The sequence below is a fragment of the Diabrotica virgifera genome, chromosome 6 (assembly GCF_917563875.1).
Source record: "Diabrotica virgifera virgifera chromosome 6, PGI_DIABVI_V3a".
NCBI lineage: Eukaryota > Metazoa > Arthropoda > Insecta > Coleoptera > Chrysomelidae > Diabrotica > Diabrotica virgifera.
In genome coordinates this window covers 24,856,018-24,883,634 of record NC_065448.1, presented here as the reverse complement: position 1 = coordinate 24,883,634, position 27,617 = coordinate 24,856,018, and the positions used below count along the sequence as shown (strand labels likewise).

Below are 27,617 nucleotides of genomic sequence, written 5' to 3'. Positions count from 1 at the left end.
AAGCGAAAGAAAAAGAAGCAATGGAGAGATGCCAAGAAATTGAGATTCTACAATCAAAGTACCTTAGTCACAATGTACAAACAGAGTAAAATTAGAACGTGCAAAGAATATCTAGAAAAACTATTTGAAGATCAAAGAGATAACACCTTTGAGCTAGAAGAAGAGGTAAATGATGGACCAAGAATATTACAGCAGGAAGTTTATTCTGCCATAACATAGCTAAAAGATGGCAAAGCAGCAGGTCCCGATAATATACAAGCAGAACTACTCAAACTGATGGACCACGAATCAATAGCAATAATCACAAAGATACTCAACAACATATACAACTCTGGACAAATACCAACAGAATGGCTGAAGTCTGAGTTTATTGCACTTCCAAAAAAACCAGGAACCAAAAAGTGCGAAGAATACCGTACGATAAGCCTGGGCCTGGATTCCGTGCACTGTAGATATCTACAGTCGCCTTCTATCGATGTCACGTGTCATGAAAATATTTGAATTTTTAGCTTTAATTGAATTATTTTCTAGTTTTGCTAGGTTATACTCTAATTGATGCTGAAGTGACACTTAGTAAAACAAGAAAATATTTGAATTAAAACTAAAAATTCAAATATTTTCATGACAATTGCCATCGACAGAAAGCGACTGTAGATATCTACAGTGCACGGAATCTAGGCCCTGATGAGTCATCTCCTAAAATTGTTCCTAAAGGTAATCCATACGAGAATTTACAAGCTATGTGAAAGTCAAATTTCTCCCAACCAGTTCGGGTTCATAAATGCTGTTGGTACGAGAGAGGCTTTGTTTTCAATACAAGTCTTATTCCAGAGATGCAGAGACGTAAATTGCGACGTATACGCATGTCTGGTTGATTACGAGAAGGCGTTTGATCGAGTACAACACGCCAAGATGATGCAAATACTAAAAGAAGCAGGAATTAACAACCAAGATCTGAAAATAATTAGAAACCTTTACTGGAATCAGACTGCAAACCTCAGAGTTGACGGTGAACTTACCGAATATGTCAAAATCATGCGTGGAGTGAGGCAAGGCTGCATTTTGTCCCCCCTAATTTTCAATCTTTACTCTGAAAGAATATTTATCGAAGCTTTGCACGAAACTGAAAAAGGTATTCTACTAAACAGGTACCGGTTAAATAATATCAGGTATGCAGATGACACCATAGTATTTGCTGACAACCTAGAAGACCTACAAGTCCTCATGGACAAAATCACGTATTACAGTCAACAATATGGACTCAATATAAACGTAAAGAAAACAAAGCTTATGATCGTCAGCAAGAAAAAGATAACAGAAGGTCAACTCCATATCAACCAAACCCCTGTAGAAAGAGTGAGGCACTACAACTACCTCGGCACCATAATAAATGAAAAATGGACCAACAACCAAGAAATAAGAGCGCGCATCGGAAAAGCTAGATCAATCTTCAACCGTATGGGGGCGTTTTTCAAGAGCCACAACCTTTCTCTTGGTATAAAAGTAAGAATGCTGAGATGTTACGTCTTCTCTGTCCTTTTTTATGGTGTTGAATCATGGACCTTGAACGAGGATATGTGCCGAAAATTTCAAGCATTTGAGATGTGGCTATATCGGAGAATTCTTAAAATCCCATGGACTGATCGGGTCACAAATGAGGAGGTTCTTAGAAGAATGGGGAAGAACCGAGAAGTACTAACCACCATCAAATCTCGAAAGTTGGAATACTTTGGACACATTATGCGAAATGAATCCAGATATGCCCTCCTACAAGCCATCCTGCAAGGAAAAATATTTGGAAAGCGAGGTCCAGGAAGAAGAAGAACATCCTGGTTAAAGAACCTCAGAACCTGGTTCAACACAACATCTGTGCAGCTTTTCCGCGTTGCTGCAGATAAAGTAAAGATTTCTATGATGATCGCCAACATTCGTCACGGATAGGCACATCAAAGAAGAAGACCTAATGCCTTAGTAAACTTCAGAGTTTATTATGAAACATGATAAAAATATTTACAAAATATTTACAATTTGATTTAATATGGATTTAGGATTTCTTTATACTTTGGCAACAATGTCAACTTAGACCCCTAACGTAAATAATGAAGTATAACGGTATTTACACTGTACGGACTATACAATCTGCGAATATGTATGTTAAAATCCCCATTATTTAGACAACACAAAATACGTTATAGTGCAGTATGATAGTTCCTCATTAGAAAAACGAAAAACTTTTTATATAAATAAAATATTTTTGAATCTTTGAATCTTTGAATCTTATCGTATTTCGTACTATGTACCCACGGTTCTTAGACATTACTACGGTTGCCTAAATCGACTAACCAATGAACATTAAGGGTGAGATTACGTCACGAGAGTTTACTGTCATTTGAATCGTAATATGATTTTTTTCGAATCCTGAGAAAACCAAGTATTTTAGAAAAATTTAAACGCAGGATGCAAGATTACATTATTACCGAGTGCGGAAAGCCCCTTAGAATAAACAAGCAGATTCTATTGAATGAAATATTTGAAATTAAATATCACACTTCTCTTTTATTTTCAGCCCTGTAACTTATTAAAATAAACATTATAGAAGTTTTCAGGGACTTTCAGCCCTCGGTAATAATGTAGTCTTTCATTCTGAGTTTAAATTATTCAAAAATATTTATTAGTTTTCTCAGGATTCGATAAAAATGAATACAATTAAAACACATTGAGAATTTTGACATGCGTCAAAGTTTTGCATTCTCAATGTAAAATTCTGAACTGTTGAATTCCAGCTTCCCTAATAATTATTTTACATCAAAAGACATTAGAAACTATTTGAAGAGGATTGAAATCTGTATTGGAAATAACTGTTAAAATTGGTCTACGTAATTAAACATATTCCAAAATTTTGTAAAAATGAATGTAATACATTTTAGTTTTCAGCCCAAACTTAGGCCACACACAATGCAATAATGTTCACATTTTTGAACTGTCAATATTTTTATTTTATCATCTATTGTTTAAAAACAATACAGTTGATAAGATACCCTCAGTTGCGGAGAAAGGATTAATAATAAAGATTTTTTTATTCAGTCAATGGTGTGAGCACTGTCAGTTAAATAGTAACGTGTGGCCTTACTTTTACACGCATACCTATTGTGGCAAATGTATCATATTTTTCAAAATTTTGGAATGCATTTAAATCGTAGAACAATTTTAACTTTTGATTTTAATAGATTTTAATTCTCTACAAGTATTCTCTCATGACTTTTGTTGTAGAATAATTAGGGAAGCAGGAATTCAACAATTCAGAACTTTACCTTGAGTTTCCTATGGCCCTTTTTACGATTCGCCACCCAGTATAAGATAAAATGTGTAATATTTGTCTTATTATTTCATAATAACACAAATAATACACATATATACTCAATACCACACATTCAATGATCGAAAATAATTTAAAAATATGGGAATGTAAACTCTTGTGACGTAAAGTCAAAAATATAAGTCTCCCCACCACCGTCGGACAAGACAACCGTAATAAAGTCTAATAACCGTGCTATGTACCTACATTAGACATGATACTATAAATAACATTTATTTATAATTTATAGTATCATGATCATGACATTAGATAAAGAAAAGAAAAAATAACTGCCACTAAAACTTTATAATCTCTCCTATATTCCTCTAAAAAGTGGTGCCAAATATTTGAAAAATAAGAAACAAGAATAAAAGAAAAAGAAACTATGTTTTAATTACTCCCACGTCGAGGTGTAATGTACTGTACTACTTTTTTAATCTGGGGAAAAACGGGGAAAAACCGGCACAACCATGGCACAACCACGAACCACGCACGACAACGATATTTCTCTTCTTCTTTGTCTAAGCATGGACATTTGATATTTACCGTCCTTGTCTTGTCACTTGTCTAACGTTTTTTATACAAGAGGGGATTGATTTGTGATTTGTTCTTTGTTTTGATATTGATAAATTAATTAATTAACGGATATCATGATCTTGATAAGTTTTTTAATTTTAATCAGAATAACCTTTGTGGCAACCTAAGATGTCTGCAAGGGCAATCGTAATATTTGTTTTTACAATATTTGCAACAAATGCTATATGTAAGTTAAATTGATGTAATTATTTTAATTTTACTCATTGTTCAGGACATTTAACATATCTTTAAATATATAAACGGTTAGTGATTGATCAGATTATAAGAACATTATAGTTTAAAATATATTGCATCAGAAGGTCACATTCTCATATACAAGCTCACATTGTTACTTATTGTAAAGAACATTCAGTGTAAAGTTAAGATTGTTACTTTTTAAAATCTATATGACATTCTTGTTCTATGTTCTACTACCCTTTTCCTTCAAGGTGACACTCATTTAATATGCTGTATATGCTTTAACCAATATGTTAGAGATATAGATACTGAGTTGAAAACAATCCTAAGTCACTGTAGAAATATGTTAATGATAAAACATTCTAGTCACAGTTTACCAAATGCATGCTTTACAGGGATCAGTAGGTATGCTACTAACGGGTGAAATATTGCTAATTTGTTCAAGGACTTCTTTCAATCTGTCTGTACCCCTTGGGTTGATATCCTTCAGGTTCCCAATATCCTCATCAAGCTTACGAAGCAAATCGAAGATCTAAAACAAATGGATGCTACATATAGGTACTGATTTAATTAAAGCATTTGATCGTGTTGATCATCAGATTCTTCTTGCAAAATTGCTGTTTTTGGGATTTCATGTTCAGACTGTTGCATGGATTAAAAATTTGTTGTCAGGTTGTAGTCAAAGAGTTAAGGTTGCTGGTATTATTTCAGTCAATAACGGTCACCTCAGGGAGGACACACATCACCTATTTTTTCAACACATGCATTAATAATATTATGTTGTTTTTTGAGTAGTCAGTTCTTAATGTTTACTGATGTTCTGGATGGCTATTGATGATTTGAGAGATCAATTACACAGGCCAACAAAAAAAAAATATTTATAAAACTTTTCTTACATATTTATGTGAATTTTATGTATTTTTGGGCTCTAAAAAAGAATCTGAAATTAGATTTTATGTATCACCTATAGTTTTCCAACAATATGACACTGGTTTCATCATCATTCTCTTTGCCTTATCCCTATGCGGGGTCGGCTTCCCTAATTGCATTTCTCCATACAATTTTATCTTGAGTCATATCAATATGAATCCCCTTTACCAACATGTCCTGCCTAATCGTCTCCCCCCACGTCTTCTTTGGTCTTCCTCTCCTACTCCTTCCAGGAATCTGCACTTCAGCAATTCTTCGTATTGGGTGATTAGCGTCTCAACGTTGAACATGACCAAACCATCTCAACCTATGCTCTCTCATTTTGGCATCAATTGGTGCCACACCTAGACTTCCCCTAATATACTCATTTTTAATTTTATCCTTTTTTGTCACTCCACTCATCCATCTAAGCATTCTCATTTCCGCCACATGCATTCGTTGTTCCTCTTTCTTTTTCACTGCCCAACATTCAGTTCCGTACATCATAGCTGGTCTTATGGCTGTTTTATAGAATTTTCCCTTCAACTTCATTGGAATTTTCCTGTCACACAGCACACCACTCGCTTCCTTCCACTTCATCCATCCAGCCCTAATTCTACTGCATGCATCTCCATCTATTTCTCCATTACTCTGTAATACCGATCCCAGGTACTTAAAACTATTGCTTTTTACAATCTGTTCACCATCCAAAGATACCATGTTATTTGTAGTAACTCCATCTTTAAATGAACATTGCAAATACTCTGTCTTTGTCCTACTAAGTTTTAAACCTTTTTCCTCCAGAGCTTGTCTCCACTGTTCCAGTTTTTGTTCTAAGTCTCTTTCACTATTTCCTACTAACATGACATCATCAGCATACATTAAGCACCATGGAATGTTACCCTGTAGTTTCGCTATTATCTGGTCCAAAATTAATGAGAATAAATACGGACTAAGCACCGAGCCCTGGTGCAATCCTACTTTCACATGAAATTTGTCAGTCAGTCTCTCCCACACCTGTCCTAACACTAGTCGTTACTCCCTCATACATATCCCTCACAATCTTTACATATTCACCAGGGACTCCTTTCTTATCGAGTGCCCACCACAGAATCTCTTGAGGAACTCTATCATATGCTTTCTCAAGATCAATGAATACATGAGCGTTTGTTTCTTTACTCCTGTATTTTTCCATCAACTGCCTTATAATGAAAATTGCATCTGTTGTTGATCTGCCCTGCATAAAGCCAAACTGATTCTCGGATATTTCGGTCTCTTCACGTATCCATCTATCAATTACTCTTTCCCATATTTTCATGGTGTGGCTAAGCAGTTTTATAGCCCTGTAGTTTGTACATTGTTGTATATCTCCCTTGTTTTTGTAGACAGGTACTAGTATACTGCTTCTTCATTCGTCTGGCATTTGCCCAACTTCCATACTTCTATTAAATAAACCTGCTGTTCCTGTCTCTTCTAATGCTCTCCATACTTCCCCAGGAATATCATCTGGTCCTACCGCTTTTCCTTTCTTTATTTTTTGAAGCGTTTGAGCCATTTCCTCGTTTGTTATTTCGGTGACCATTGTTGCTACTGTCTCCGTTGACTCTACAGGCTGTCTGTCAAATTCTTCATTTAATAAGCTGTCAAAGTACTTTCTCCATCTCTTTTTGACATCCTTTTCATGATATTATTATTATTTTCATCTCGGATACATCTAATCTGATTAAAATATTTTGCTTTCTTTGCTCTCTGTTTTGCTATTTTATATATCTTCGTTTCACCTTCCCTGGTATCAAGTTGATCGTATAGGCTTGAAAACGCTTCTGCTTTGGCTTTTGCTACTCCTACTTTATGTAGGTTATATGTGTTACTATGACACTGGCTTATTCTACATTATAATAATTTGAAAAAGACAAAATACCGAAATACATTAAAATGATACATTATTGGAATTATACCTTTTATCTAATTCTTATCTTGTAATAGTAATAGGTACAACCATTTCAGGAGTCAATTCTTTTGTATTTTCTTTCTCTTTTTTATGTAAAACTTCTGAAGTAGCTTTTTCACCTATGCAAGTCACTTTGTTGTTCTCGATTAAGTGACCAACAGTAATCACCCATCATCGTGGTGTTCCAATATCCCTGGTCTCGTTTCTCTATCACCTTGGTATCCTAGTGGACTCATTTGCCTTGTTCTTCACTGACATTACCCAGATTTTCAGGGAAAAAGTCAAGGTGGTTATGCAAAAAGTGGATTTTTAGACTCATTAGACATCCCAAATCTTAAATATTATCTAATATACTAAATTAGCTACTACAGGTTCGTATTTAGGGTCTTTCACATTAACTAAAAACTTGGTTACAACTTTTTTGAATGCAATACAAGTTTCTTTTTCCTTAGTAGTGATCTTGGTTTCAAAGGTAATTATGCAATTTTAAATGTTAAATTGTGAAAGAATGGTAGGTGATACAGCATTTTAAATATGATTTTCGTACTCAGCACACTAAAATACATAAGATAGAGGTAATCTTATCAAAAAAGTTTTTTTCATCGTTGGCCTGTGTTATCTTTTCAAGCTGATCTTGATAGTTTATACAATTGGAGTAGTAGGAATGGTCTTCAATTAAATGTTAATAAGTGTTGTTATATCAATTTTACCTAAAGGTGAACAGGATTGGTACAATTTATTTCATTTATGGATGGGCAACCTATAGGTATGAGGTTTACTATTTGACCATTAGCTCCGATCATGGACGTATAAATAAAGATGTCCATGGCTCCGATGATGACGTTTATGTCGAAAGCGCTCAGCTAAAGAAATAAATTATTTACACACTTTGACATACTACATTTTCATTTCCTTTATTCATTTCCTTTATAAGGTATGCTTCTTCTATCAAATACTTAAATGTTACTTTAGATGAGAGGCTTGCCTTGGTGGAGCATATCAACTTAATCTCCCTAAAAGCTTCTTAATGAATTGTGTTTGTCACAAGAAATTGTGAAGTGTTTTTCTATTAATGCAACTAGATTAGTTTATTGTTGCCTTGTAAGATTCATCTTGGAATATTGTTGTGTAGTTTGGTCACCCTACTATTAATGTAATGTCATATTCACACATTAGAGGCTGTTTATGATTTATGGTACCCAACTTTTTCTCTATTTTAATTTACTGTTATTGGGGTTATCCCATTAATAAATAAATAAATATCTTTCTAGTGTGCTGACCATAGGCATAACCAGGGCGTGGTTTTGGGGGTTATAACCCCCCCCATTTGGATGTACTTTGAGCTCTAAACGCTTAACACCATCACTATACCATACCCCCCAGAGACCATTAAGTATTTGTAACCCCCACTTAGGATCATCCTGATTACACTTCTGGTGCTGACATGCCCTTGCCATAGCTATTTTTCTTGAAATATAATCTCATTAAGTATCATTCTCATAATCTTTTTTGTATGGTATCATCAACCACCCAAACGCGTCCACTGCTGGACATAAGTCTCCCTCAGTACTTTCCAGTGTTCTCTGCACTGGACCACTTGTAACCAGTTTCCTGTTACTCTTTTTATGTTGTTGGTCGATCTCGTTGGTGGTTGTTCTATTCTTCTTTTATAGTTTCTGGGCCTCCATTCCATGATTCATCTTGTCTACTGTCCATTTTGTGTTCTAGCTAATTGCCCTGTCCAGTTCCACTTAAGCTTAGTGATTTTTTCGATGACGTTTTGAACTCCTCATCTTTGCCTGATTTGTTGGTTTGTTATGTGGTCTTGAAGGCTCACGTTCAAGATTGCATGTTCCATGGCTCATTGTGTAACTCTGAGTTTATTCGCATAATCTAGTGAAAGTACATCATCATCATCAGTAGCTCGACAACCCTTTTTGGGTCCTGGCTTGTTCTAGGATTTTCCGCCATTCTGTTCTGTTCCTTGCTTTGTTCTTCCAGTGGGAAATCTCAAGTGTTTTCAGATCTTGTTCCACTTGTTCCATGTATCTAAGTTTGGGTCTTCCCTTTGACCTTCTCCCTACTGGTGTTTGCTTCATTATGTGTTTTGGTGTTTCGGTCTCCAACATTCGTTCAACATGGCCCATCCAGCGCAGACGTCCGATCTTTATGGATGTTATGACGTCGGGTTCGTTGTATGCTGCGTATAGTTCAAAATTATATCTTCTGCGCCATACGTCATTTTCTTTCACCCCCTTATATATGTGTCTAAGGATTTTTCGTTCAAACGTACCTGATAAGTTCTCATCGCTTTTCGTCAGTGTCCATGTCTCTGATCCATATATAAGGACCGGTTTTATCAGAGTTTTGTATATTTTGCATTTGGTTTTTCTCGTAATGTTGTTAGATCTTAGATGTTTAATGAGTCCATTATATGTTTCATTAGCAATATGTATTCTTCTCTTAACTTCTTCGCTGACATTGTTATCTGCGGTAACTAGTGAACCTAGATATGTAAAATTTTTTACGCTTTCGATGTTATAATCTCCTATTGTCAGATTCTGTAAGTTTCTTTGGCCTGTCGATTTGCTGGCCTTCATGTATTTGGTTTTTATTTCATTAATATTTAGGCCACTGTTTTGTGCCGCTCTTTCTATAGCATTAAATGCTTCTATCATTTCTCTTTTGCTTCTAGCTATGATATCAACATCATCTGCAAATGCCAATATTTGTACACTTTTTGTTATTATTGTTCCTCTGGTGTTGACTTTTGACTCTCTAATTATTTTCTCTAATGTGATGTTGAATAGAATACAGGATAGGGCATCTCTCTGTCGTAGGCCCGTTCTAACATGGATTGTATCTGTTAGTGCGTTTTGAATTCGAACCCTGCTTTGTACTTTAAGTGTTTCTTTTACTATTTCAATGAGGTGAGTTGGGATATTAAACTCTTTCAGGGCGTTGATCAGAAATTCTCGATGGATACTATCATAGGCACTCTCAAAGTCAATGAAGAGATGATGTGTTTCTATATTAAATTCACTAGTCTTTTCCAAGATTTGTCTCAAAACGAAGATCTGATCTATTGTGGACTTCTGCCTGCAGAAACCACATTGATATCCCCCAACTATTTGTTCCGTATATGGTCTCAATCGCTCCAGACACAATATTTGACAGTATTTTATATGCCACAGTCAGTAGCGTTATTGCCCGGTAGTTGTTACATTGAAGCTGATCTCCCTTTTTATGTAGTGGAATGATTACTCCGGTATTCCAGTCTTGTGGCAGTTGTTTATTATTCCATATGTTCACTATAAGTTCGTGTATCGCATTCAATAGGGAGTCTCCGCCTTCTTTTATTAATTCTGCGCTAATATTGTCCAATCCAGGTGACTTGTTGTTTTTCAGTCTGGTAACTGCCTCTTGCATTTCAGCTTCTGAAGGGGGGATTGTTTCTCTGGTATCCGTTTGATCCAGTATAATTTCATCGTATAGTGGATCTCCGTTTTGTTCAAACTTCTCTTTGAAGAATTCCGTCCATCTTTGCAATATTTCATTCTGTTGAGTTACTATATCTCCTTCTTTGTCTCTGCACATCATTGTTCTTGGTTTAAATTCTTTTCTGCTTTTGTTAAGTTTTTGGTAGAATTTTCTGGTTTCTGTCGGTTTATTTAATTCTTCAATTTCTTGGAGTTCTTTTTCTATATGTTCTCTCTTCTTTCTGCGGTGTATTTTCTTCTCTTCCCTCCTTAGCATTCTATATTCCTCCTCTGCCTGTCTTGTTCTATGTCGTTGTTGTAGTCGTTGATATGCATTATTTTTTCTTTCTGTTATGTTACGACACTCTTCATCGAACCACTTCCCTTCAGTTGGTTTGACCTTTTTTTGTAGACCCAAGGTCTCTTTGGCAGCGTCTTGTATGATATTTTTATACGCTTCCCATTCTCTGTTTATATCCTCGTGATTTTGTCTGTTTTCTAGCCTTCCTTTTATATATTCTTTGTATTTGGTCCTTTTGCTGTTGTCTGCTAAGTTTTTTATTTCATATTTTTCAATTTTGGATCCATTTTCTTTTTTAATGTTTGAGATTCTGACTCTTATTCTACTTTCCACTAGGTAGTGATCTGAGTCTGCATTTGCCCCTCGTCTGCTGCATACGTTTACTACGTCTGAGTGATGTCTAGAGTCAATAATAACATGATCGATCATGTTTACTGTAACCCCATCTGGAGATCTCCACGTTCCCTTATGAATATTTTTTCGCTGGAAGCATGTGCTGGCAATGACCATGTTAAGGGAAGTTGCTAGATTTATTAGTCTGATGCCATTGTCATTGGATACTTAATGGAGGCTGTGCTTACCTATCGTTGGTAGGTATTGTGGCTCTTTTCCTATTTTTGCGTTGAGATCACCATAAATAATTTTGATGTCATTCTTTGGGCATGAATGGTATGCAGCTTCTAGGTCTTCATAGAATTTTTCTTTGACATCGTCTTCTTTTTCCTCTGTAGGGGCATGCACATTTAAAATGCTATAGTTAAAAAAAGTTCCCCTTAGCCTCAGGATACACATTCTAGGGTTCATAGCACGAAAGTCTCTTACGAGGTGTTTAACCTTTTTATTTACAATAAAGCCAGTACCTAGTGCGTGGTCTTTAGAGTCGCAGCTATAGAATATAATGTGTCTTTTGTCGATGGTGCCAATCACGGTCCATCTCATTTCCTGCAGAGCTGTTATATATATATATGTTATATCTATTCAGTTCACCGAGCAGATTTTGGAGGGCTCCCGGTCTGTATAGGGATCGGATGTTCCATGTCGCAATTCTTAAATCGTGTACCTTTTTCTCGCGCAGTCGTCGTCGATTTATCAGTCCGGTTTTCTTTCCTTGAACTTTCGTAACATGTGTGTTTTCTAGGATAGGGTTGTTAACCCTACGCCCAACCCCCTTTTCAGAGGGCCATTTCTCCCTTCCTCGTCGGCCCTGACCCTACTTTCCACTGGGGTTGGTTACCCAATCTCCGGTAGGGTTGATCAGGTTTACCAGGGTCCACCCGTGTGATTAAGTCACACTTCTTGGAGGTGAGGATAGGAATTGAGTAGGAGTGGCTAGAGGTGTTATCAGCAAGCGACACCTTGTATTGCGCGTCACTACTCCTTTGAACCCCCTAGTGAAAGTACACCATACCCAAATAGTACAATATGTACATTTTTATCATATGATGTAACATTCACTTCATCTAACTAATCATCAATAATATCTTTCTAAATATTTATCCCATATTACACAGGTGCTGATAACTCATTCAAGCAAAATCCTTGGCAGAATGTGAACAATTCCAGTTATAATTATAACACTCAGGACAAAAATTTTGTCACGCCATGGCCAGCACTGGGTGGTCGGAGAAACCAACAGAACAATTTGCAAAGTACTAGGGCTCCTCAGTGGGTTCGTCCAAATAATGGACCGAATTGGGTGAGAAATACTTCGCCAACTAACTCTCAGGGAAGTAACCAAAACAATAATGTACCAGTTCAAAATTTTAGACCAGCTTCACAAAATTCTAATTCGTATAACCAAGAAAGATATTATGTGAGGGAACCAAATGTGAATTATCCAAGGTTTGATAGTAGTGCAAATAGGGCAAACCAAAATACGTATAATCGGGGAGGTAGTTATGCAAGACCTGCTGGAGTAAATACTGTTGTTTCTTCAGGGTCTTTTCTAACTGGTTCAGATGATGCTAGAGGATCTAACCAAGGATCTAGTGCTAATTCTAACGTAGAAGTTGATGATAATGAATTGCGTCAATTCTCAGAAGATTTGTTGAATAAAGATACTGTTAATAATGCTGCTCAGTATGTTACTATTAATTGGCAAGGACTTACTACTTCAAGATCTACTAGAGATGAAGCTCCTTTACCGTAAGTAATTTGTAAATTTTCTCTTTTGTTAATTTTGTATGCTATCTACACTTCTCCAAGAAATTAACGCATCACTTTAAAAATTGATCATTTTTAATGTCTGGAATTTCCTAAATATATTGTCCGAATTAAGTAATTTTTTAACATGTTAGAGCCTTATTCTTTCACAATATCGCTGTAATGTTGCTAGACAGGTAAATTGTCATTGTATACCGGGTGTACCAATCAAACTGTCATTTTTTTCTTAAAGTTCGCGTTACCCTGTGGAATATTCTAGCATTTCTACAATACTGAAATTAAAACCCAGCTATAGCCTTATAGTTTCTTAACATTTTGTACATTCGCTTATGTTGGATAATAAAAAAGTTAGCTACTTTAACAACTAGCCTTGTTTTTCATCAATACAGGGTGTTTTTAAATAAATATGGCAAACTTTAATTAAGGGGTAATTCTGCATGAACAAATAATGACAGTTTGCTTTATAAACGTATGTCTGCAAATGCTTCGTTTCGGAGGTAGGTGTTGAATTGTTTCTTACAAACTGATGATTTATTTATTTAGAGCGGGTTTTAGAGCAATAAATAAATCGTCAGTTTGTAAGAAAAAATTCAACACCCCCTATCTCGGAAACGAAGCATTTACGGACGACTTTACGTTTATAAAGCAAACTGTCATTATGTTTTCATGCAGAATTATCCCTTGCCTTTAAGTTTGCCATACTTACTTAAAGACGAAAAACACGGCTAGTTGTTAAAGTACCTAACTTTTTTTATTACCCAACATAAGCGAATGAATAAAAAAAAGGGAATGTTAAGAAAACATGAGGCTATAGTTGGGTTTTAATTTCAGTATTTTATAAATGCTAGAATATTCCACAGGATCACGTGAATTTTGAGAAAAAATCACAGTTTGATTGGTACGCCCGGTATACAATGACAATTTACCTGTCTAGCAACAATATAATTACAGCTATATTGTTAAAGAATAAGGCTATAAAATATTTAAAAAAATCACTTAAATCGGACAACATTTTTAGGAAATTCGAGACATCAAAAATGACCCATTTTTAAGATGGTGCATTAATTTCTTGGAGAAGTATATACATATAAGACAACTTTGTAGATATAGAAATACCAAATTTTCCCCAATAAATGAGGCCTGGGAATTAAAAAGTCTATTTAATCAAAATGTATACTAAAAGAGTGTGGTTAAAGCTACTTCTCAAAAACTCCTACTTTTCTCTTCATAGCTTTAGTCAGAGTGGCTGTCTCTATATTTTATAGGCGGATACTAAATATGTGACATCTAAGCATGAATATGTTGACAGTCAAATTCAATTATGGTTGATAGTTTCTTTGCAAAATCATTATTCTCATTTATTAAAGTCGCTATCCTTATAAACTTTTTGACCTATTTTCTGCAAATTTTCAATATTCTCTGCCATTAGTACAGTGTTATCTGCATACATTAAGTCTTTAAAGGTAGAAACGCATTAGAGAGTCGCGAACAAGACAGCAGAAGACTTGAGATTCTCATTAAAGATTGAATGAAGTCCTCTTCTCGTCCGCGACATCCAAATACATTCATGGAGATTAAAAACAACGTAAAGAATCTGAGCTAGACTAGTCCGCGACTCTCTAATGCGTGCCATCTGTCTTAACCTTTAACTACCCGCGCATCAAGTTATAACATAACTACACGCGTGGCGTACTTTATACGCCACCAGAAAATACACTTAAAACAGCGGATTTGTTTATTTTTTTTTTGAAAAATACACTTTAGTTGTTTGTTATAAACCTTATTCGGCATCAGTGAATACTTTGAGTTGATTCTCAGTAAGCCAATTGAGATTTATAACTGAAATCATGGAGTAACTGGATTCCATGATAAATAAAACTAAAGAAAAATATATTTTGTGCCATAATGACTAAAAAACAATTGAAATATGTACTTATATTACTACTTAATTTAATTTACTTATTAATTTAAATATTATTACTATATATATATATACACTAGTGTGTATTTGGATTCCGAGCAGTAAAGACGTACCATATCGCTCTCGAGATCCAAGTTCCAAGTTTTTGTGCCGGTCTCGGCTATCGGCCGGGACTAGTTTATGGTAATTAGTGAAATAATAATTAAAAAACGATTTGAGTGATTAATTCTAAATTACTATTTATGTGATTAATTTTTAACTCAGTGGCGTACTATATTAAGGAAATGTACCACCAAAATCAAGTGCCAAATGGGGGGTTGTATAATGTGCCCCAAATATATACACAGCCTCAACAACCTCCAGTAATATCGCCCCCATTTTATGGATTCCCGAGCAGCCAACAGACAACAAACCAATATATCCCGCCTACTCCATTCCCAAACAATAATCACCAATATAACCAAAACCTCCCTGCACCTCAAATGGATCAACCAAATACATCAAATGCTTCCCAATACATCCTCAGTGGAGAGGAACTTGTCATGGAAAACTCAAGCGATGAAGACGACGAAACCATAGAAAATGTCCATGATTGGCAAACAGTCAAAAAAATTACAAAAAAAAGAAAAGCAAACCCCAAAGATGATAACACAACAACAATGCAAGTGAGTACAAACAACAGATTTGAACCATTAGAAAACCTAACTGATAATAATAACACACCAGTAACACCTAAACCTCCACCTATATTTATCTATGGGGTAAATGATATCAAAAAGATGACTGAAAACCTATCGACAGTCATTAAAGCAGAAGACTACCAGTCGAAAGCTCTCCCAAATGACACAATAAAAATAAACACAAAAACTATTGAGTCATACAGAAAACTTATACAGCATTTAAATAGTAGCAAAATAGTTCACCACACATACCAAGCAAAACAAGATGAGCTTATAGGGTAGTTATAAGAAATTTACACCACTCGATGCCAGTTGAAGAAATAAAAAGTGAACTAGCTAAATCAGGGCATACTGTCCGTAATATCATTAACGTATTACACAGAGTCAATAAATCACCACTGTCAATGTTCTATGTGGACCTAGAACCGAAAGAAAACAACAAACACATCTATACACTGGATTCTATCGGCAATATGAAAGTCAGCTTTGAACCTCCTCACAGAAAGAAAAATATAACACAGTGTCAGCGCTGTCAACGTTATGGACACACAAAAGCGTATTGTACAAGACCTTACGCATGCGTGAAATGTGGAGGAAGTCATCCAACGCCAGAATGTACAAAACCCAGAAATACACCAGCAAAATGTGCCCTGTGTAACGGAGAACACACTGCAAACTATAAAGGCTGCGTAATTTACAAGGACTTGCAAAATGTAAGAAATAATAGACAACGCGGAAATCAGTCAACCCATAATAATCAGAACCCACATCAAAATGTTAACCCAGCACCAACTTCACAGTATCAGAGTCAACAATCACAGTACCAACAACAGAATGGAACCCAATCCTATGCCCAAGCAGTAAGAGCAGGAAATCAAGTAGCTGACATAGGGTCTCAGATGAACTTATTCTTAAACGAATTTAAAGCAATGTTCACCCAACTAATGAATCAAAACAGCATGATCCTTACCACGCTAACAACATTAATTAATAAAATTCATTAGATCTGTTCGAATAGCCGAATGGAACGCAAATGGTTTAGCAAACCATAAAGCAGAAGTAATCCAATTCCTAGAGGACAACATAATAGACATCCTCTTTGTATCCGAAACGCATTTCATAGAAAGAAGCGTAATTAAAATACCTCAATACTCAGTCTACCACACTAGTCACCCAGATGGAACAGCCCATGGAGGATCTGCAATAATTATAAGGAACAATATACAACATCATCAAATGCCGGAACATAAAACAGATAAGCTACAAGCAACAATACTTAATATAAATGCCAGGCCTTGGAACTTCGAAATTGCTGCAATATATAGCCCTCCTAGACATAGAATCACAACTGAAGAATACGAAGAACTATTCAACAAGCTAGGTAACAAATTCATTGTTGGAGGTGATTGGAATGCTAAGCATACGAATTGGGGTTCACGACTCATTACACCAAAAGGCAGAAGCCTACTAGATGCCATCAACAACACAAACTGCACCTACTTATCGACGGGACAACCAACGTACTGGCCGTCCGATACAAATAGACTACCAGATCTACTCGACTTCTTTATCCTAAAAGGAATTGCAGCAAACTACACAAACATAGAAGCAAGTTGGGATCTCTCGTCTGACCACACACCAATCATAGCAACAATCAGCACCCACATAATCAAACGACCTGAAATACCCAAGTTGACTTCCCCTAAAACTAATTGGTGTGAATTCAAGTACCAGCTTGACACGAATATAAATCTTGGAATCAGACTCAAAGAAAAAGATGACATAGATAAGGCTATAAACCACTTCACCTGTCAAATTCAGCAAGCTGCATATCGAGCTACACCATCAACTCCAAAGCAAGAAAACAAAAATACCACTTCGAATTATATTAGACAACTAATAGTCGAAAAACGAAGAGCAAGAGGTAGATGGCAAAGAAGCCGCAACATTAATGACAAACACGAATATAATCGATTAACCAGACAATTAAAAACAGCGCTAAATGAAGCACGCAATGCCACATTTGAACACTACATTAGTACCTTGTCTAAAGAAGATCACTCAATATGGAAGGCAACAAAACACTTAAAGAGACCTACAGAACACAACTCGCCAATTAAGAAAGATGATGGTACTTGGGGAAGATCAGACGAGGAAAAAGCTTCAGCATTTGCAGAATACTTAGCTGGTATTTTTAAAGAACACCAAGTAGAGAATAATGATGATGGAAACTTAATAAGAGACTTCCTGGATAGTGCTTGCCCTATGACGCTTCCAATAACACCATTCAATACATCAGAAGTTAAACTAGAAATAGAAAAATGCAATAACCACAAAGCACCTGGATTTGACCTAATAACAGGATTAATACTGAAACATCTTCCGAGAAGAGCATTGGTCATGCTAACTACAATATACAATAGTGCAATCAGACTGACATATTTCCCAATCACATGGAAATTTGCGCAAATAATAATGATTCACAAACCGGGTAAACCTCCAAATAAAACATCATCCTATCGGCCAATCAGCTTGTTGCCGATAATGTCTAAGATCTTCGAAAGACTACTACTTGGTAGACTGAAGAATGACATTAACCTAGATGTAGAAATACCCACACACCAGTTTGGTTTTAGAGAGAGACACTCCACAACACAACAGACTCATAGAATTATAACAAAAATCCTTACTGCTATTGAGGAAAAAAAATATTGCACAGCGGCATTCTTAGATGTAGAAAAGGCATTTGATAGAGTATGGCATACTGGACTTTTATACAAACTCAAATGTATTCTTCCAACCCCCTACTACCTAATCATGAAATCCTACATTGAAGATCGTTACTTCCAAGTAAAATATAACACAGCAACTTCCACATATTTTCCCATTAAATCAGGTGTACCACAGGGTAGTGTCCTGGGCCCTCTCCTTTACCTATTATTTACCGCAGATATCCCAACCACTGAAACAACCCAAATCTCAACATTCGCTGATGACACCACCATAATCGCTGTCAATGAGGACCCTATTATCGCGTCTGCACAACTGCAAAACCACCTTGACCAATTGGGAACATGGCTCAACAAATGGAAGGTGAAAGTAAATGAAACGAAGTCAACCCAAGTTACATTTACAAACCGAAGAGATGTATGCCCAACAATAACACTAAATGATTAACATGGAAGCCGCACATCCAAGCCAAGAAAACCCAGATCAACATCAAAATACGACAAATGAGCTGGCTTATTGGTCGAAAATCAAAACTCAATATTGAAAATAAACTGCTCCTGTATAAAACTATGATAAAACCAATTTGGACCTATGGTGTTCAACTCTGGGGATGCTCAAAGCCATCAAATATCAAGATAATACAAAGAGTCCAATCAAAAATATTGAGGATGATATTCAACGCACCCTGGTATGTAAGCAATAAAACCCTACACGAGGACTCAGCTACACCCTTGATAGAGGAAGAAATTCCAAGGATCACAAAGAGCTACCTTGATGGACTGAGAAGTCATCCAAATGATGAAGCAAGACTGCTGAACACTCGTCCCGAATTCGCAAGACGACTGAAGAAACTATGGCCAACAGATTTAATAAATTAAATATATACATATTGTGATCAAATGTAAAAAATTATAATAGGAGGGTTGCCACAGGGCAGCTTCTCCCTCATGTATTTAACATTCAAACTATTTGCTTATAGCTTCGATGAAGCAGATTGTAAATGAAAATATGTAATAAAAAAAAAATATATATATATACACTAATAATATAAATAAATATTACTTATAATTACTTATTAATTTAATCGTGGCGTATATTGTCCACCACCGGAAACAACAAATAATAAACTGTAAATTACGATCTTCCCAGAACGCCGATTATAACGAAACTAAAACCAAATTGTAAAGCACATTCCAGTGATAGGTTAGAAAAATAAGCAAGGTCAAAAATTAAATTTTTAAATATATTTACAGTAGAATTCTTATATCTGGCGTACAAAATACGCCAACGCGTGTAGTTAAAGGTTACGGGATTCCGTTTAGTACAACATCAGCTATTTCAGCTATGGAAAAAGGAAAAAGAATTTCCTGTAGCTGGCTGTAGACCATTAATCACCAACTCAGCACTGATGATGAACTCTTTAGTTCAAAAACGTTCTGCGTTATGCCCCAAAAGGAATTTGTAAATATACCTTTTGTAAAGGTTTTTGGTTAATTTTTTGTTAAAACAATAATTTTTGCCGAGTTTTATCCTCGATCCTCAATTTAATTAATAAGTTAAAACTTAAAATTAATGAAAAATATGAATTTTTAGCCTTTTGTCTGTAAGTCCCGCAGCGTATTCCTTGACTACAATCTCAAAACTCTTACCGTTATATGATAACTACATTTTGGAAGCAAACAAAAATGAAGTTACTTCACAGCAAGAGAAAAACGAAGAGGGAGATCTTTTGAACGCCATAGTTCAAACTCCTGTGATGCAATATACAAGGAATTTTCTCATGAGTAAAGGTTAGATAATTCACTACATTATTTTTTATATTATACAGACTGTTTAGTTTTTGATTAGATATAAGAAACTGAAGGAAGAGCTAAAAGCGGCAACATTGCAGTATACATACTATAATTGTATTTTAATTTGTTAAAGATGTTCAAAATTTATCTACTCGTTCCGATAGTAATAATAATATCGTATGGCATTTTTGCCGGGGAGATCGTTTCGGATAGTTCCAGCGCCAATTACATCTTTAACCCTGTTTCAAATAACTAGTGTCGATGTACACTAGCCCAGGGGGACTGACGGTTTAACGTACTCTCCGAGGTACGGTGAGACGACTCGTGTCATTATTGGAAATGAAAATGGTTTGTCTTTGGCAGGGCTCGAACCCACGTATACTGGCGTATGAGGCCAGCGGTACTCCACGGCCGCTCACATAGTGACAGTTTGTTATTAAAATCACTTTATCAATTTTTCTCTTTTTTCGATTATGTATTAGTTTTTATTGCATAGTATATAAATTATTGTAATCACTACATGTAACAATTGTCCAAAAGTATTCAAAAACTAAACGAAATAGTCGTGTATTTTTCTGGTGGGAAGACTACTATAAAGAACTACGCACAGAAAACCGCCCAGGGGCTAGATTCCGTGCACTGTAGATATCTACAGTCGCTTTCTATCGATGTCAATTGTCATAAAAATATTTGAATTTTTAGCTTTAATTGAATTATTTTCTAGTTTTACTAGGTTATACTCTAATTGACACTTAGTAAAACAAGAAAATATTTGAATTAAAACTAAAAATTCAAATATTTTCACGACAATTGCCATCGACAGAAAGCGACTGTAGATATCTACAGTGCACGGAATCTAGGCCCAGATTTCATAGAGACAGACACAGAACATGAACAACAACGAAATCAGAATGAAGAACAGATTGAGATAACATTAATCGAACTAAAGAATGCCATAAGAACTTTAAAGAAGAAAAAATCAGGGGGACCAGGAGGAATCGTTAATGGACTAATTAAGTACGAAACAGACAAACTACACAGAATTATGCACGAAATGTTCAGTAACGCTATAAATCTGAACGAAATGCCAGATAAATGGTCCAAAGCACATTATAACCTCGATACATAAAAAGGGAGATTAGAAGAAATGCGAGAACCACAAGATATCAGTGTGATAGCATGTATGGGCAGGTTATATGGAAAAATACTTAAACAAAAACTGGAAAAATCTATCTCAAATAAAATCGGAGATCAGGCGGAGTTCACGGCAGGAAGGTCTTGCGTAGACCACACATATACACTCAAAAAATTATTTGAGAAAAAATGGCAAAAAAAGACCAGTACACATGAGATTCGTCGATTTAAAAAGGGCATATGACACGGTTCCCAGAAAACAACTATGGAACACGATGAAGGACTGGGCCGAAAGTCCCTGAGAACTTCTATAATGTTTATTTTAATAAGTTACAGGGGTGACAAACTAAGAGAAAATTTAGTGTGATTTTTAATTTCAAATATCTCATTCAAAATAAACTTTTTATTTATTCTATTTATTCTAAGGCACTTTCGGCCCTCGGTAATAATTTAGTCTTTCATTCTGCGTTTAAATTTTTCAAAAATATTTATTGGTTTTTTCAGGATTCGAAAAAAATTAACACAGTGTGCGTGGTAATATTTTCCAAATCTATCTTTGTCTTACAACGCACTCAGTCGAATAGAATATTATCAGCATATTGTCAGTCAGACAGTTACAATCAGTGACAATTTTAAATATTTGACATGGCATCGGGAATATTTGGAGTTGTTGATTAAATAATATTGATATACAGTGATGAGCGCGCTAATAACTGGCAAAATAACGCAAAAGATGGAAAACATAATACACTGCGAAACAAAAAGGGATGAAACTAGTGGAGGTGGAAATTATCGTTATAAACGTAAAAATGAACATTACATTACATAGTTTCCCACCTTTAGACGTCTGTGACAGGAGTATTTTATAAAATTCTACTGTCACAGTGACAGTTTTCATACTCCTCTGATACGTCTAAAGGTGGAAAACTATGTAATGTAGTGTTAATTTTTACGTTTATAACGATAATTTCCATCTCCACTAGTTTCATTTCTTTTTGTTTCGCAATGTATTATGTTTTCCGTCTTTTGCGTTATTTTTCCGGTTATTAGCGTGCTAATCACTGTATAGTGTATTTGATAAATAATTGATTTAAGACGTGAACTTAATAAAAAGATATTTATTGTGTATTACTTTTGGAAGATCCAAGCAGAGAATACATCAGGATAATATATTCTGTGATCCAAGTATTTTGTTGTTAAAGATGTTCAAAACTGTAAGCGTTCCGTAGTAACAATATATTATTAAAAAATCACTTTAACACTTTTCCTCTTTTCTCGATTGAGTATTATTAGTTTTTGTTGTACATATAAATTATTACAATCACTGAATACATAGTTAGTGAAAAAATTATCAGTAGTAATTGCACAAGAGCTCTGAAATGATTGAATTTTTCCCGAGTGACACTTTGACAGTTTTAATTTCACGAGCCGAAGGCGAGTGAAATTATGTCAAAGTGTCACGAGAGCAAAAATTCTATATTAATTTCAGAGGTCGAGTGCAATTTGTTGCGATTATTTCATGAATAAAACTGTTCAAAACCAAAATTTTATTGTAATTTATTTATGTAAGTACCATTAAACACACAGTTTTTATAAATATTTGACGATTGAAAGTCATCACTTTTATAATTTTTAAAACATTAATTGTCATTAATGTCACTGAATGTATTTTTTCGTAGCAACGAAGGGTATCTGACGTAATATACTTAACGACGGGAGATTATCAAAAATTATCGATTTAATTCAGATTTGTGTAGCTTTCTATTGGTCAGAATCTCCTATGAATGAAATAATCAGTTTAATTTTTATTTCTGTAGCTTTCTATTGGTCAGAATCTCCTATGAATGAAATAATCACATTTATTAACTGAATTAATAATTTGCAATTATACAAATAACAGTTATCCAAGAACATTCAAAAGCCATCTCTTTAAGTTAATGATGACATTTTCCAGTAGAATGACATTATAGTAATGTTTACATATCCATACCAGTGAGAATTTTACTACACGTAATTTGCCGTGTAAAGACAGAAAAAGTAGGGATAGTCGTAAAATATTTGCGAATTATGTACTGATGGCCTGAGCCGTACTGCAATCCCAGTGTGAATTTCACGTTAGCGCGCAGTGTTGCCATTTAAATGGTGTATATCTGATTTAAATTTTAACAGTCTGTATATCAACACCTCAGTGCAAGAAGTGCGTGATTATTTTTAGTTATTTTTATTTTTCAGGAAAAATAGGAAGAGATGTTCAAGAATTTAAAGACCTCTTGAATCTTATCTGGTTTAATATGTATTCAAGGCAAGGAGGAAAGCTTGGCTCAAGCGCGTTTGAACATGTCTTTTTGGCAGAGATAAAAAACAACCAAGTGTCTGGATTACATAACTGGGTGTACTTCAACGAAGAAGAGAACAAGAATCATGCTAATTATTTGGGTTATATGAAGAAAATCGATTTGGGTGGTGTAAGTATATACAATGTGTGATATTATCAATGTTGGGCATAACTAAGCTGTCGGCATGATGATCCAACGAAAGAGTCCTCCGGCTTACATCTCCGCCGTCACCAAGGCTACATTGGGCGAGTTGGGCGACAAACTGCTGCCCTATCCACCGTATTCTCCAGATCTTATCCCATGTGGCTTCTTTTTGTTTCTTAATTTGAAAAAGACACTTGCCGGGTAGAAATTTGAGTCTAATGAGGAAGTCATCTCCGCGACGAAGAGCCACTTTGCAGACTTTGAGAAAACGTATTTTTAGACGGGTTAAAGAAGTTTTAGCATCTAAAAATTATTTTAATTTAATATATTCATGGAAAACCTAACAAAATTCACCTAATTGCTGTTGCAATTGATGTTTTGCTTAAAGAATCACGAATAATTCACAAATTAAAGAATTTGGTGTAGGGAATATCTATTAAGATAAAGGGGGTTAATATGAGGCTTGAAACAAAATAGTCAACGAAGCAACTATATGTTAATCGGAAAGAATATATAATGGGGATTTTAAGAGGTATAAGTAACAGATTGTTCATTTGCGAACGGCACTCTTGTTTTGGTTGGAGAGCAAGGTGTAGAATATGGATTATTTTCTTAGGGAAATGGAAACTAGCTACTAAAAATCAAAAGGTACTTACAGAGATGTTCTTAACAATTGAAAATAGAAAGTTTTCTTATCTACTTGAAATTTACGCCGTATATGGATGTAAAAGTATACAGGGTGATTGATTAGTGGGGTAAAGCTCAATAGATCCGCTATAGTAATAGATAGCAATAAAATATTAATAACAAAAATTTTAGCCACCTTTGAGCTTCACATTACAAAATTAGTTAGAATGTTACAGGATGTTCGATAACACAGTTGCAGACCAAACTTATGTTTTTTTTTAATGGAACACCCTATATTTTATTTTATATTCGAAATCCTGTTAACTTCTCCATCACAAAAATATAAAGGTTTGTTATGTTATACAGGGTATTTACAAAATTATAACCAATTTTGTATGAAAATCGTAACAAGTTCAACTCCCTGTATAAATAAAAATAAACACAACAGCAATGGTTTATTCATGCCATATTTTTTATTTATTGTCAATATATTTAAGAATTATTGACATTTCTAATTTTCTTTATATCAAATACAGGGTGAGTCAAAACGCAAGTACATTATTTTTTCAGTAATTTTAAATGGAACACCCTGTATTTTATATCACTATTGAAAAGTACCATTACCGTACTTTAATTTTTAGATAACATTCTCTATGTCTAAATTTATTAGTTTTCGAGATATTTTCATTTTTCAATGGACCAGTAGCGTGGCCACCCAAATCGCCAGAATTTAATAAACTGGACTGATTTTTTTGGGGTTACGTTAATAATGAAGTTTATAAAATACCTCCAACAACAAGGGATGAGATGAAAAATAGAATACAAAGTGTATTTCGATGTGTTAATTTACAAATGCTTCGTAGAGTAAGTAGCTCATTCAATGATCGTTTTTAGGCGTGCATAAATGTGTTAGGAGGTAATTTTGAACGTCTTATGTAATTAAATATTAAACATATTTTATTAAAAGTAGCTTCTAATTTTTTCAAACATGGTTTTTTTTGCAAAATGTATTATTGATAAATTATTTTTCGTTCTTTATTTGTTAAATTGTTACATTTACATACAAAAGTAGTGTTTAATTGTCTTCACAAAATGTTGTATTTTGTGTTTGTGTGTTTTTTTTGTAAAATTTATTACGAATTTTCTCTCTTTATTTGTTGTATTTACATAAAAAAGTAGTTTATAATTGTTTAAAAAATGTTGCATGTTGTGGTTGTGTTTTTTTTTGTAAAATGTATTACTTATAAATTATTTTTATTTCTTTATTTGCTACGTTGTTACATTGATTACCGGATTGATAATCAGTAATCGTCAATTGTCAATTCAGTCACGGCTTACTTAAAATTTAGATAAATTTAGACACCTAAAATAATTTGCTCTGAAAAATAAAAATATCTTGAAAACCAATAAATTTGGACATAGGGAATGTTATATAAAAATTAAAGAACGGTAATGTTAGTTTTCAATAATGATATAAAATACAGGGTGTTCCATTTAACATTTCTGAGAAAATGTACAGGGCGTCTCATAATGGATTTAAGGTTTTAAAGAAATAAAACAAACATTCAAATATTTGTAGAACAATTTTAATACACTTGTTAGATACCTTAAAAATGCGGATTTATTGTTGAAACAAAACATCGTTTAAATGCTGGCCGTCTTCTTCGTAGCAGGCTGTTAGCCTAAAGCGCAAGCTGCGGAAAACTCGCTGTCACATCTGAATGGGTATGTTACGTATAGCATTGGTAATGCAGTATTTCAGTTGCTGGATGGTTTCTGGTACTGGATCGGTGTAGACGATACTCTTTAGGTACTCTTATAAAAAAAATCTAAGGGGGTCAGGTCTGGGGATCGTGGAAGAAACGGAATATCTCCATTTATGGAAATAACCGTGCCACGAAACAGTTCTGTAACTGCGTTGATCGACATTGCCGCAGTATGTGCCGTGGCACCATCTTGTTGAAACCGCGTTGAAATCATGCAAGCGCTGTGCTGTTCACAGTAACCATACGTCCTGCTCCACCTTCAAAAAAGTACGGCCCTATTTTGCCCACGACGGATATGACGCACCATACGGTCACTTTTTTGGAGTGTAATTGTCGTTGATGCTTTTGCCACGGATTATCTTGGGACCAATATCCATTATTAGACACCCTGTACTTGCGTTTTGACTCACCCTGTATTTGATATAAAGAAAATTAGCAATGTCAATAATTCTTGAAAATTTTGACAATAGATAAAAAATATGGCATGAATAAACCATTACTGTTGTGTTTATTTTTATTTATACAGGGAGTTGAACTTGTTACGATTTTCATACAAAATTGGTTATAACTTTGTAAATACCCTGTATAACATAACAAACCTTTATATTTTTGTGATATAGAAGTTAACAGAATTTCGAATATAAAATAAAATATAGGGTGTTCCATTTAAAAAAACATAAGTTTGGTCTGCCACTGTGTTATCGAACACCCTGTAATATTCTAACTAATTTTGTAATGTGAAGCTCAAAGGTGGCTAAAATTTTTGTTACTAACTTTTATTGCTATCTATTACTATAGCGGATCTATTGAGCTTTATCCCACTGATCAATCAACCTGTATAGGGTTTCAAATTTGTATCATAATTAACGTTTCGATTTCCACGTCGGAAATAGTTCTTAAAATACTATATTCATCGAAGTGGAAACCGAAACGTCAAAGTAAACTTATTTTCAATTCAAATTGTGATTGAATCCAATTAAATATAGCAAATTACGCAAAACTTCAAGAAAATAGTTTTTGGCATTCGAAGCAAAACAATTATTAACAAAGTAACGTATAAAAATATAAAATTTATTAATTTATCTAAAACTGTTATTTTTTTTGCAGAAAGGGTATATAGTTAAATTCCACTTTACTCTCAATGGTGTAGACAAACCAGTAAACTCCATGTTTATTGGTACCAGCCCTGAACTGGAAATGGCGTTATATTCTACCTGTTTTCTTCTGAGACCTGATAGAGTGTGCCCTCTAAAGTTGAATGGCAATCGTTTTATCATAAGGACTTACACATTCAGATACCGAGGAAAGAATTTGATTGGAAGTGCGTTCCCAGAGATTTAATTTCTTGTTGCATTTTTAAATATTTTTTATTAATAAAGAATAAAATTGTATCTGAGTAAATGTTTTATTAAATCGGAGTAAGTCCTACCCGCGATGGGATGGGTGAAGGCGAGTTTCCACCTACTTATATCTGAAACATGGAGTAACAACATAGAAAAACATGAAGCATCGAGTACAACATACCACTGGTTCATGCATTTGTAGATTACGAGA

General features: G+C 34.7%; 1 protein-coding gene across 2 annotated transcripts; it reads left to right on the top strand.

The window, feature by feature from the left end:
• The first annotated feature begins 3,889 nt into the window (after window positions 1-3,889).
• LOC114326983 (endoribonuclease CG2145) lies at window positions 3,890-27,464 on the top strand. 2 transcript variants are annotated; one of them, XM_028275475.2, is made up of 5 exons: window positions 3,890-4,118; window positions 12,281-12,914; window positions 19,857-20,053; window positions 23,423-23,655; window positions 27,171-27,464. In XM_028275475.2, exons 1-5 carry the CDS (start codon window positions 4,061-4,063, stop codon window positions 27,402-27,404), a joined length of 1,356 nt encoding a protein of 451 aa, XP_028131276.2. In that variant the 5' UTR covers window positions 3,890-4,060; the 3' UTR covers window positions 27,405-27,464. The 2 variants fall into 2 exon arrangements, with proteins under 2 accessions (XP_028131276.2, XP_028131277.2); XM_028275476.2 differs by having other exon boundaries at window positions 3,942-4,118; window positions 12,707-12,914.
• The last annotated feature ends 153 nt before the right edge of the window (window positions 27,465-27,617 follow it).